This window comes from Thunnus maccoyii, chromosome 7 (assembly GCF_910596095.1).
Source record: "Thunnus maccoyii chromosome 7, fThuMac1.1, whole genome shotgun sequence".
Lineage (NCBI taxonomy): Eukaryota > Metazoa > Chordata > Actinopteri > Scombriformes > Scombridae > Thunnus > Thunnus maccoyii.
This window is the reverse complement of record NC_056539.1, coordinates 23,554,333-23,567,571: the sequence shown is the minus strand read 5'-3', so window position 1 is coordinate 23,567,571 and position 13,239 is coordinate 23,554,333. Positions and strand designations below refer to the sequence as shown.

The window sequence follows — 13,239 nt, the reverse complement described above, 5'->3', positions numbered from 1 at the left end:
TGTACTTAAGTACAAGAGTATTTCCATTTAATGCAGCCTTATACTTCTACTCTACTACATTTTAGAGGGAAATATTTTACTTTTTACACTACATTTATTTCACATCTATAGTTTTCAGATATAGATTTTACAAATAAAACAGGTAATGTATTTTACATGTGTAATTAATTTAGATTGCTTTGTAGAAATTAGGTTTCTACAAAGCGTATTTTTTCTGTTGATTAGTGTAAAAAAAGTAAATCCCCTTTGATTCCATGTTGTGAAACAAAAACATGAAAAACCAGAAGAGGGGTGAAATTATTTTTTACAGACACTATATCTGTGTATGTATAATCAAGATATCCCTGAGTGGGGTCATTTTGCATGATGAGTACTTTTACTTCTGATACTTCAAGTAAATTTAGCAACTAATAGCCTACGTCTGTATTTTGATTTAAAAGTGCACTATGCAAGATTTGGCCAGAATTTTAGTTTAAAATGTTCAATAATTAACTAAAATTATCAACAGAATGTGAAGAAATAACAATTTTGACATTATGTCAAAGACGTCTATGTATTGTGTTACAGAGATATCTACTGATGTTAGCATGCTAACCAGCTAGCACTGGCCCGTCCTGTCTCGTAATACCACTTTGTACCTCAAGGGCGATGGTGAGTCACTGTAGCTTCCAGTTTACCCTCAGTCCAACATGAGAGGAAGAAGAAGTGGTGCTGTCCCGAACAATGATAAGGGACACACCCACTTTACTACACAATACACACCCCCTGATGTTGTCACCGTAACAGCACACTAGACGGCACACACCCCTGACCTCTAATCCTAACCATCTCGCTGCTCATGCCCAACCCACTCACCCAACTTGAGTGGGTGTGTCATGTAGATACTGAGTCCGCAGATAGACCTGCTTGTCAGCAACCAGCAGCAATGCCGGAACCGGGCTGAAAGCTGTATGACTGTTAAAATATCACTTTATTCATTTTTAATATTTTTTTCAAGCAAGAGAGTAACCATTTAGATTCCCAATATATGGTTAGTTTATCCAAACCTATAACACCTATTTGGAAATTTGCTGCGATGCTGTCGGAGAAGCCGCTGGCTGGGTGAGACCGCTGGTCATCTCAGCTGCCTCTGAGCAGTTCTTTGGTAATTTAGCGATGGCTCTAATATCTCTGTAGCATTTTGATATCTTGACATAGAACAGATTCGCTGTAAACAGTAAGCTTTACGCTATATTCAGTGAGTGATAACTCTATGAGAGTGGTGGTGGTGTCTGGTGATATGGTGTTATCCAAATCTTACATAGTGCACCTTTAAGTAAGATTTTGAACCCAAAATTTGTAAACTTGTAAAGGAGTATTTTTATACTGCAGTATTGCAACCTTCACTTAAGTAAAAAAAAATCTCAATATGTCTTCCACTGCTATACTTAAAACCTGCTTATAATTAGTATGAATTATGGAATTAGGACACATTATTTTGACTGAATATCACTAACCACTAATACTTGTTTTCTGACACTCCTGCTGGAGTATCAGTCTGTATACTGTGTGTTTAAGTGTGTTTAAATTTGGCCATTTTTCCATTTGATGAGACCTGACCAACATCATCAACACTGACTCTTCTGCCAATTTGGGAAACAGTAATAGGTAATACAGTTGCTTCTGCCACTGTCAGGTCTCATTAATAGAACAAAAATAAATTTTAAAAAACAGCAATAATAACAATAATTGTTAGTGGTCTTTCTCATTGCACTTGTACCTGCTCAGCAACTTGAGTCCCTGTCCTGTAACGCTTGATTGTCTTGCCTCACTTGTATGTTGCTTTGGATAAAAAGCATCTGCCAAATGACAAAAAATAAAATGTAAAATGTGACGCTGCAGACACTGTAAATAGATGATGTAATGTCAATATAACGCAGGCTTTTTATGCCAATTTGGAGGGAGACTAAGAGGTAATATGACTATATCTGCATTTTATGTTTGATGCAAATTTATACATATTCAATGTTCCGTCCAATATCAGGAATCGTCAATTTGTCAATTGTTTGTGTGATTAATCACCTAAATCAAAAGCTTGCGAAAAAAAAAAGTCAAAACCACTAGTTCTGGGAGTGCAAGATGACGTCTTTAAATGGCTTGTTTTGTCTGACCAACTGAAATATATTCAATTTAAAATAACATAAAAGCAGCAGATCCTTACAGTGTGAAGCTGAAACGAGCAAATATTTGGCATTCTTGCTTGATTAAACAACATAAACGATTAATTAATTTCCTTGATTTTTGATTAATTCCCTGTTAATGGGTTATAATAGTATAATCACTTAATCGTTTCAGCTCTAATTACTGATAAAGTGTTTCTGATTCAGGCGGATGTGTGCAGTGTGTCTACTCTCTGATACTCAAGTCATCCACAGAAGGAATGTGCATACTTTTATTTCTAGTAATGCAAAAAATAACCAATCAGCCACATCAACTTCTTTGCATTTCTAGGTTTGGCATGGTCATAGAAACATGGTTCTTTTAAATGTAAAGCTACACAGTCAAATCACTATAGTTTATATCCCAACAAACAACATAAAGTGGTACAAGGACAGCGTTTTGGGCTGTTGATGAAGTTGTTTGATCACATCAGGGATCATGGCCATTGTTTTCTTTTTTAAAAATGAGATATAATAACAGGTAATACAATAAAAAAAAAAATCATACAAAATTTTTTTGTTATCTCAGTACCAACACACACCATAACCTTTATACACGTGGAGTACCTTGCATAAGCAGAATAATTACTGTTATCTCAAAGTGACCTCTGTCCATTTGACCATGTTTTGACACACTGCTTTTTTTTTTTTTTTTTTGAAACTTCTACCGTCATAAGAGCAAAGGAATTTAGAAAAGGAAGTATCACTGACTCCCTGTAGCTTTCAGGTACAATCTGTCAAACTTCCTCTTACATTTCACTTCAAAACATTTTCAGATATACTTTGGCCAAAAATCTGGTGGACAGACAGGTCTTTGTTTCAGGGGAATATTATTGATAGGTTGGTACCTTGATCCCTTTATATTTATCTTAAGCACATGAACAGTTCACTATACAATCTTTGTCTTTGATGTATAAAACATGAGGTAATAATGTTAGACGGGGATGTCACTGTCTGAGGAGCCAGGTGTGTGTTTGAGAGGCTGCTGTATTATAAAGTACATTCACCTCCACTTCCTGTCTGCTTCATTACTTGCAGAGTGGAAACTAAAGCCTAAAATCATCATTGTATAATATACTATATTAAAGCCACTATGTGTAGAATATTGTCTTTTATCTTACTACCACTGGGGGGCGTCAAAGTCAGAAATTTTTAAATTCTTTACATTGTGGCTTTAAGTATATAACATACTGAATATTTAATGTATGTACCATATACAGTATAACATACAATACAATGCTGTGACTGTTTTTCTTTATTAATGGCGTGCAAGTTGATACTTCGCAGTAGAGCACTCTTTTCAAAATTCATTTGGTGGTCAAATTCATTCCACTTCTGGGTTCATAAGTTAGAAATGGTGACCACAATATATCCCAGTTGTGACAATTTAAAGCTCTGAAGCTGCCACAAAAGGCCAGCTGTGCCTGTAAGTGATAGTTACGGCTATGGCTTTATTTGGACTAAAAAATAAAGCAGAGAGAAAACACACAGAGCCTGGGTTCAAACGGAGTCACATAAGGGGTGATATGGGAGGAGGTAGTAAGGGCACATGGCCTCTTGTCAGAGTCTGCATTTTCATTAAAGCCCTGTTTTTGTCCAGAATGAGACAAAATGAGATCAGACGGAGTTCAGAGAAAACTGACAAGTGCTGCAAACATATATATATATATATATGTATATATGTTTAAAGACAATCGTGCATTTTGTTTCCCTGAAAGCAGCTTTGGTGTGATTTCCACCAAACTTTACAGAGCTAATGCGGGAACAGCTGACCTCTACAAGTTAAACTCCTCAGTTTGTATTTTGACATTCAGTTTGTGTTTGTAGTAATCTTTGTGAGCTCTGTGTTCCCCCAATCTGATCTCGGTGCGTCTCACTCTGAAGGCCAGCGGGGTTCACTGTCCCGGTACATAGGGCCAGCTGATGGAGCTCCCTGATAGCTGCATGTCTCGGATCAGCGTCTCGATGGGTGTCTTGCCCACCAGCCGCATGAAGAAGAGCTGGGAGATGAGGTTGGCTGGCACAGCGCGCAGAGCGGGGAGGCGCAGCAGCAAGCGGCCGAAGCGCTGAGGCTGGTTGGGATACTGCAACCTCTCGTACTCCGTCAGGGCCACCTGGGCCTTCTCCTGCAGGGACTCCACATGGGCTGGGTCGGTCAGACCACATGCATCTGTGAGTGGCAGAAACAGGATGTCATCACCATTTAATTGTTCTGTTTTTCAAGGATGCACCATCTCCTAACTCAGATTCCACTACCACAATATGGTATCATGGTATCTGCCACTACTGAGTACCAGTGTTCTCTTTTTCCCAAATTTATACTTGAAACAACTGATTTTGTGGTCACTTGGGGGAAACTGAAACAAGTTATGAACACAACACTGACTATCATCTTTTAAGTTGACATGATAAACTTGTTAGTAGTTATTTATTTACACATCCAGTGGATACAGACCAACATTAGCATTAATTTGTTGTCATCTTTCTGTCCACCTGGCTTTGGCTGAAGATGACACTGATGAAAGCAGCGGAAGTAAAGTTTTGAGGTGGGAAACCAAAACAATGAACTGAAAGATGCTAAAATTCATTATAGTTGCTTTAAAATCTTTATAAGTCACTGCGTGGAACCGCTGGGATCATGTTTATGTTAGATAACATGAGGCTCGCCATGACTGAATGAATGTAACATAATTTTATAGTGACATTGCTGACGAAACTGTATTTAATGTGGATCGGTCACATCTGCCTGATACCTGATCCACTTAACAAGGTAAGTATGGGTCTCTGATATCCATCCTACAGATCAGATCAATGCGTTCCTGCAGTTTTGGCCATTTCACACTTTGTGTTCCTATGTAGATCTAAATTGTAAATGCATGTTTTACTTGTGTTTTTGGTTCCATAAAGGAAATTGTATGTAATCTATGTCTTGCTCAAAGGCACTACAGACCCTGAAACTTAAACCCTGTCTAATTGCTGACAAACAAGGTACGTGTTTTTCTATAAAGACACTTGGGGTCAGTTTACAGTAAAGATATCCAGTTACAGTGGGTGTCATCACTCAGATAACCTTGTAAGAAACAGCCAGACTTACCAGGTGAAAAGAGTGCAATGGCTTTGAGGCAGCTGTACTCGGCTGAGTCCACCTGCAGCCTGTTGAGTTTGTCCACCTGGTCTTGGAAAACCCTGACCTGGTCCATGAAGGACACCACGCGCTCTGCAGACATGGGTGACGAATGAAACCCGGCCGCTGCGAGCAGAGGAGCCATGTGAAGAGGCAAGGCAGACTGAGCTGCGTTCAGGATGAAAAGCTCACTCCAGCTGAGCCTCAGCAGCGCCACCTGCAGGGTGAACAGGTATGTTGTTAATTAGGAAATTAATATCTTTATATCCTAACTTGTGACCCCTCATCACTGGTTATGGCTTTTGTTAGGACATGAGCTTTGGAAAGTAACAAACTACATTTAATCAAATACTTTCCTTATGTACAATTTTGAGGTACTTTACTTGATTATTTCCATCTTATGCTACTTTATACTTAATCGCCACCAAATTACAGAATACAAAATATAATCAGCAAATAAATGATCATGTATTAATTATAGATAAAGCAGTATATAAAGTAGTTCAAATAAGCTGCACCTTTACCAGCTGCATCAATAAAGTGATGCTTACATATTAACACAAGAATAATTTAAAGAGATATTAAACAGACAAATAAATCTGACTGACAAGAGCTATGACACTGTTAACACAAAGTAAAAACTTGGATTGTGTGTCAAGGTGCAGGTTATATTCTGCACACTGAGTACTTTTACTTTTGGTACTAGAGGTATATTTTGATGCTAATGCTTATGTACTTTCACTCAAGTAAAATTCTTGATGCAAGAATAATTTTACATTGTGGTATTGCGACTTTTATTTAAAAGTTCTTGAATAAAAGTGCTTCTTCCAACAGTATTTAATTTGCATAATTTTTAGAGAATTGAATCTGAAAGTATGCACAATTTGACCCCCCAAAAAAGTAATTGTGAAACGTTGGAGAAAAAAAAACAGACATTCTGTAATTTTGTGTAGCAAAGAATATTTATTATTTTATCTATAATCTCTTTAATTGTTTTACAACCCCTCTGAGTCACTGAGTTAAGGAAATTTTGTTTTTCATTCCAAGCTGCTGTGCATTGGGGGACTTTGCACTTTGATTTCAGTCATGAATCAATAGTCCATGTTTAAATGAAAGGTAAACAAAAGACAAGGAAGGCAAAATATATGATGTTTAGGAAACTTGTTTGTATTTTACTGACACCAGGGTGAATGTATGGAGTCTCAACTACTGTATATATGAGATTAGAGTTGTACTTTGTGGTTTCACTAAAAATAACCACAAACAAAGTGATTTTACATTAAATTATTACTTGGTGTTTCCTTAGCTTTTGTATTTGAACCTGACTTTTAAAATTTACTTTGCTTTAATTGTAAACTGCTGTGGCAAAAAACTCTTATACTGACCTGTTCTGAGACTGGTAGCTCTGGGAAGTATGGGATGTTTCTGGCCCACTCGATGGTGCTGAAGAGGAGCCGGGCAGCTAGCTCACAGATGCTGTCGATGCCCATGACGGAGGCTCCGCTCGCAGATGCCTGCATCTGTGCCTGGCTGTATGGGGCCCCATAACGGCTGCTGGGGTACGGCTCAGCCCGGAGGAGCTGGGTGATGAGCTCTGACACCGGTTGCCCGTTGAAATAGTCTGCCCCAACGTGACCCGGACCTGGTCCTCCAACCCCACCTGCCAGGGAGTTGGGACTGATACCTGAGTGAGATGGAGGGATCCGGCCCCGCTGGACAGCTGTGGAGGGAAGAGAGACAACACAGTGAGAATCAGTGACTGAGAAACAGTATATTGCTGCTTGCAAACGAGAAAAGGATTGTCAGAAGCAGGAGAGATGTTTGATGTGTGAATCTATGAACAGATGTTGACCTAAACTGTGTTTTTCATCTGCTGGAAAAGCAATTTTCTTGTAATGTTCTACTCAAGTAGAAGTGCAGTTACTACAGTTCTCTTTTTAACATTCACTCAAGAAAATATGTTTCATTTTTAGAGGATATCAGCATCGTTGGCTAAGATTTTAACTAGTTGAAGTTGGATTGTTTAGATTATGTAAATTTATTGACTAGAAACATGCTCTTTTTGACCCTTGAGAACGTTAGTCTGTTTGCACTATTAAAGACTGCAAATAAATCAATAAATAAAAACAAAAAAAAAATCAATAAAGTCTTCTCTCTCTAAAATTATTGACCTTATTAAAAAAATTGAAAATGACTGAAAACTTGACTTCACCCTGTATTATGTGTAAATTGTTATTTATTGAAATTCAGGCGTTCTATTAAATTTTGACCTTCACCAGAGGTGTTTTTGGTCATGTTTCTATGTTTGGTGGCAGGATTTGAAATTTGGCGTAAAATTGGGCCATGGGCCATTGAACAAGCAACTGCCTTTTTTCATTAACTCTTTTATACTTGAATGACAGCAAATGTATCCCTTTGTTATCCTAGACTACATGCTTTTAAAATGTTTGAATGTATTTAACAAAGACCTCAGTATGTAGCCTTGGTCTGGAGGCTCTATTTACGCTTTTTACTCAAAGACTCAGTAAATTACAGCTGATAGTGGGTTTGAATAGTGTTTTAAGGTTGTGGAAATTGGATTTACATTTCTAAAATATTATAACAGAAAGACTTTTACTCATTCTCATTTAAACACTTAGGGAACAAAATGTCCAAATAGATCTCTGAGCAAAACAAGCCAACTGATAAATACAGTTGCTTTAATCACCAACATTTTACCACCATAATCATAAGTTAAGTGCACCAATAGTGAGACTACTGCTGACCTGAGTGATTAAAATCCAACGTCAATGTCCTAATGTGAGTGCTCTATGTAAGGTTAATGCACTATTGCCCTCTCTGTTCCAAATGTTAAATGAGCACTGCAGGCTGTTTTAAATTGCAGTCAATAAAGTTTCAAGTGCCAAAATCTCACTTAAAGCAGTCTGAGTGCCTGCCTCCCCCACTGGGTTAAAGGTGGAACCAGATATTTCCAGGTAATGTGGAAACAGTGCGACCCGCATCACAGCCACGGTCAGCATGGTTCATTAATAACCAGGCCCAATATAACCTCTGGCACAGTGTCACCTCACTGCACATTATGTATGGTGGTGTCCACTGACACAGACTGAAATACAAGTGGGGTTGTATGTCTAGTAAAGGCTACTAAAATACAATTACAGATGGGTTTCTGTCAACAGACTTTGATATGACAGTAAATTTAAACAGTTTGTGATGTGATAATGAGGGTTTAGTTCTTGTAATGAAAAGAATACACAAGGTGAAAGGGGAATCAGAGTTTTCCATGCTGAAGTAATGAAAATTACAAACTGTAATTAACTCGTTTTATGTCATTATCACTATAGAGACAGACAACTCGTGTTTTGACAGAACAGAAGATGGAGCACAACTTGTTTTTTCCTGTTATGCGAATCAGCACAGTTGCCTCCAGTTGCCCTCTCGTCCCTGAAGTTCAACAGCTGCAGGGAGTCGAGCACCAGGGTGAAAACATGCTCTAGTTGACAGTATAAATATTGTGCTTGGATTGCTGGCAAATGTCAGTGGCTGCCTCTTTAGAAGTAGGCGTTTTCTCTGAGAATCACCCATTTCTCAAGTATTTGTGCTTGTGTGGGATCGCTTCATGCAGGGTGTATGCGCATGAATCAGTCTGTTTGTTGGTACATTTGCTCAGATAGTGTACTTAAGTGCAATTTTGAGGTTGTTCATACTCATGTATTACCAGTTTTCCTACTTTATGCTTCTACGCCACATTTCAGTTGGAAATCTTATACTTCTTACTGCACTGCTTTATTTGACTGCTATAGTTAATAGTAATGTTGCAGATTAAGATTATACATTGAAAACATACGGTATAATAAGCTTCTAAAATATTATGCATTATTACAGATTATACTATCCAACAGTATATAAAATAGTTCAATTAGCTCCAGCTCGACCAGCTACAAGGTTAAATTTAATAATACATGGAACATGTAATAATAATGAATGAAACTGCAAAGCAAGTACTTTTACTTGTATCACTTAAGTACATTTTGATGATTATATGTACTTTTCCCGTAGTAAAATTTTGAATGTAGAACTTTTACTTGTAGTACGTTTACACTTTGTCCACCTAATGAATGTGAGTCTTCATTTAGCTCTGTTTTGGTCTCCCCCAGAGTATACGCAAAACATCTGTCTCTTTAGCTACTAAATCCCCCACGACGTTCACCAGCTGTTACTGGTGTTTGTCATAGCTTTTTCACTGAAAAAACCTACCTGCTGCTACCTGTTGTAGCTGGAAACAATGCAAATGAGATCGGTGAGTTAACCAAAACGGTAAAGTAACAGGCCGTAGAACAAAAACAAAGATCTGAAACAAGCTAAAATTCTCCATGGAGCTGAGGGGGAGCCACAAAACTTGGTGATAATTGTCTGTGGATTTGTCATTTTGAGAAACTTTCACCTTACACATAATAAGCACATTTAATAATAACATTGAATTTAATTGTTAATATAAAAATATCAATTAGCGCAGCTTTAAATAAAGGAAATGTAGAACAATAACCTCATATATTCATGTGAAAGGATTAATCTAAATATACTTCTTAGATGTTTCACCTCTTGCAGTGGAAAACTCATTTGTGTGTCCACTAGTCCTACAAAAATCATCTTGACTTTTTTTTTACCTTCTTTGCGCATTCCAACACGGAAACATTTCTTCAGACGACAGTATTGGCACTGGTTGCGGTGATGCTGGTCAATTTGGCACTCTCGATTTGATCTGCAATAAGAAACAAACACTTCAGGTGAAAAGCAAAAAATACTTCATATGCACTTATATGTCATGAAAGTAACCAGAAAAGTCTCCAAAAACCTTTTAACATAAAGTGAGAGTCTAATAAGGAGGTGTGGGTTGCATTTACATGTTTATCTCCCCCCTCCATTCTTCCTCCCTCTCCCTCCCACTGACCCCTATATGATGAGTGAACTGTGTGAGCTGGCATGGCTGAAAAGCTATCAAGGCTGTGACCTTTGTAAATCATCAGCCCTACACACCCTTGTGTTGCCTTTTACAGCAAGACGAGGTCTGCCAACATTTCAAAGAGAGCTCTTTTCAGCCCTGGAAGTGACTAAAAAGACACCTTGTATTCAGAGTTAATGCATTAATATGGGAGGAAGAAATAACTATATTCAGTAGCTGAGAGCGCCCTGTGCAAGAGCAGAGAATTGAGTTGCAATGTTGTGTTCCTGTGGTGGAGAATAATGGGAATGTTGACCTTCTGAGGCAATCCATCTTCACATGACTGACCTTCATGGCTTACGTTTTTTTTTTTTTTCCAGGGCTGTTTGTAAGATATATCCAAGGTTTGAACATATCATTCAGGAATGAGAAATGGACTACTCAGTTATCTCCTTCATGAATGTGAATAGCTACACACACTTCATGTTTGCTCACTTCTATAAATCACAAAGCCCAGATGAGGATTTGTGGACCACATTTATAAAAAAAAAAAACAACTAAACAAATGAACAAAATAAATAAAATGCTTCTTTAAACTCTACGTTTATCCTTCAGACTGTAATCCTGAATCTCCCAGCCGGCCCCTACCTGCAGGAGTAGTTGAGATTCCTTCTGATGCTCCTTTTGAAGAAGCTCTTACAGCCCTCGCAGGTGAACACGCCGTAGTGCTTCCCACTGGACTTGTCCCCGCACACCACACAGTCCACCACGCAGGCCTTGTCCTCGTCCCCTACGTCCACATCGCTGCTTCCAGCCTGAGGTGAGCCCTCCTCTTCCTCCCTCCTCAGGTAAGCCTTCTCCCCCAGTCCATTACTGTCCCCGTTGGGGTTGCCCCATCCCCCGCTCACCATGGCCATATTCTCTGAGACACGCAGCCCTGTGAGTGGATCATACACAGACCCGCCCCGTCCCCCGGCTTTCAACCCTTCTACCCTAAAAGTCTAAAAATTGATTCCAGGCTAAAACACAGTGACTCCAGGTTGAAATTCAAAGCAGGTTTTGTCCAAGAAGATTTAAAAGTGTGATGAAAAGTTGTCTCGGACTCCCCCGTGTTGACCTTTCCTCCCTTGCCGTCTGTTTGGAATGACCTGGAGGTCCTTCCCAGTGCTGTTTTCTCTCTTCTTTAATCCCTCTGCTCGCTCTGTTCTTGTCTTTCACCTCTGTGTTTTCTGCCCTGACCTCCGATCAATGGCTCCCGAGGTCTGAGAAAACTTCAGACACACACATTGAGTGGTTCAGAGTTCAGGCAGGAGAAAAAGGGTGCAGCCTGCTCTTTCACAGGAAACAATAAATTACACTTTGACTCCCTCTCTCTTTCTACCTCCCTCTCACTTTCTCTCCCCCCCCCCGTGAACGAAGGAAAAAAAAAAACACCTCACCTATCCCTAAGCATAGTGACGAGGGACAAAACAGTCGCTCTCCAAATAAAAAAGCAGCTCAGTCTCTCTCTCCGCTCTCTCAGCGCACTGCTTTCTCCCAAAAGGACAAGTGGGAGGAAAATAAAACACAGCTCTCCTTCAGGCAGGGTTAAACTGCCCTGCCCTCTCCTCCAACTTATGAACTAGTCCAACCAGTTCCTGCCGTGCAGAGGTGTTATCTGCTGATCTGAGGCAGTTCTAGTCCAGACTCACTCTTGACTTGTCGGGGCTGTTACAGAAGCAGAGGTGATAGTGATGAGAAGGAAAAATCAGCTTATAGTTTTCCCTGCAAATGCTCATTCACACATGCCAAAAGCAAAGACCTTTGGACAGTTTTTGGAAAATTGGATTTTGTTCTTTCTTTTGGTATTTTGGCAGGAGATGACCACCAAACCTTACACACAATTAAGTATCTGTTCTCTAAAAATAACCAAAAAGAGATCCAGAGAATGCTGAAACGGATTTCAGGCTCAATATTAAAACAAGAGAGTAGTGAGAAAGACAATGCACTCCTTTCACTCCTAGAAAATGCCTCTGTGGTTTCTACAGCAACAAAGTTTCATCAAAGAAGTCCTCCTGGTCTGTCGTCTGCGGTTAAATTATGTTTTCTTGAGGTTCCTCCAACTCCTCTGTGGTGTCAGAGGCTCAAATGTCACAGAAAAAAAAACAAAAGCAGAGTTGAGAAATCTCCAGTGTCTCTTGGCCTTTAAGTTGCAGTTGCACCTCCTCTCTGAAAGCTCCACAAAGTGTTGTCTCTCTCTTCCTCCTCTTGTTTTGTCAGTGCTTGTCCATCCAGCAGTAACAACCAGAGGCCAGAACCTCTCTGCATTCCCTGTCAGCGAGTCAGGGTGTACTGTTGCACTCTTTACTATTCTGCCCCGTTCCTCTTTTTTCTTTCCGCCTTTCTTTCGGCTGGCCCCGACAGGAATAAATTAGGCAAACAAGCAGGAAAAACACGGTCACGGACCTTCAGTGAAAGCCAGACGCTGCTGTGTAGAGCAGCCCAGAGATAGCCTCCTCTCAATCCCTCTCTGTGTTTCTGCCTCGCTCCCTCCTTTAGGGAGAGTGAGCGTGTGTCTGTGTGCTGAGGGATTTGACACTGCTATTCAAGCCCTGCGGTTGCCATGGTACTGGATGCCTTATAAGGCCAGCAGAGTCAAAGAGCACAGAGTGGGCTACAGCCACACACACACACACATACACACACACACACACACACACACACAGAAAGAATGCCTGGCTGCCTGACTGGCTGCCTGTTTCCCCCTCTGACCCCGGGCCAGCGAGGGAGCAGGGGGGAGTTAACCCCAACACTGCCATAAGACAAAGAGGGGGGCCTCAGGTCGACACACTGAGCGCATGGCACTCGCACTCATGTTCTCCACTCCACACTAATCCTTAAGACTTCCTCCGACTTTGTTGACCCAATAATAACAGGGAGGGCCTGTTGTTGTTGAGGAACTTGTCAAAAGGTTATATGATACGCCACCGGCTCCT

At 39.9% G+C, this 13,239-nt stretch overlaps 1 protein-coding gene across 1 annotated transcript; it reads right to left on the bottom strand.

Annotated features, from left to right (window-relative positions):
* Positions 1 to 2,417: 2,417 nt before the first annotated feature.
* Positions 2,418 to 12,834, bottom strand: nr2f6b (nuclear receptor subfamily 2, group F, member 6b). Its single transcript, XM_042417525.1, has 5 exons — positions 10,913 to 12,834; positions 9,990 to 10,084; positions 6,708 to 7,042; positions 5,293 to 5,539; positions 2,418 to 4,368 (listed from the first exon to the last, which is right to left on the bottom strand). Exons 1-5 carry the CDS (start codon positions 11,179 to 11,181, stop codon positions 4,094 to 4,096), a joined length of 1,221 nt encoding a protein of 406 aa, XP_042273459.1. The 5' UTR covers positions 11,182 to 12,834; the 3' UTR covers positions 2,418 to 4,093.
* Positions 12,835 to 13,239: the final 405 nt, after the last annotated feature.

Excerpts from the sequence above, each read along its gene's own strand:
- nr2f6b (XM_042417525.1), bottom strand. The coding sequence starts at position 11,181 with ATGGCCATGGTGAGCGGGGGATGGGGCAACCCCAACGGGGACAGTAAT. Across the intron at positions 10,085-10,912 it reads AATCTCAACTACTCCTGCAG|ATCAAATCGAGAGTGCCAAA; the intron begins GTAGGGGCCGGC and ends TTCTTATTGCAG. Across the intron at positions 5,540-6,707 it reads AGCTACCAGTCTCAGAACAG|GTGGCGCTGCTGAGGCTCAG; the intron begins GTCAGTATAAGA and ends TTCACCCTGCAG.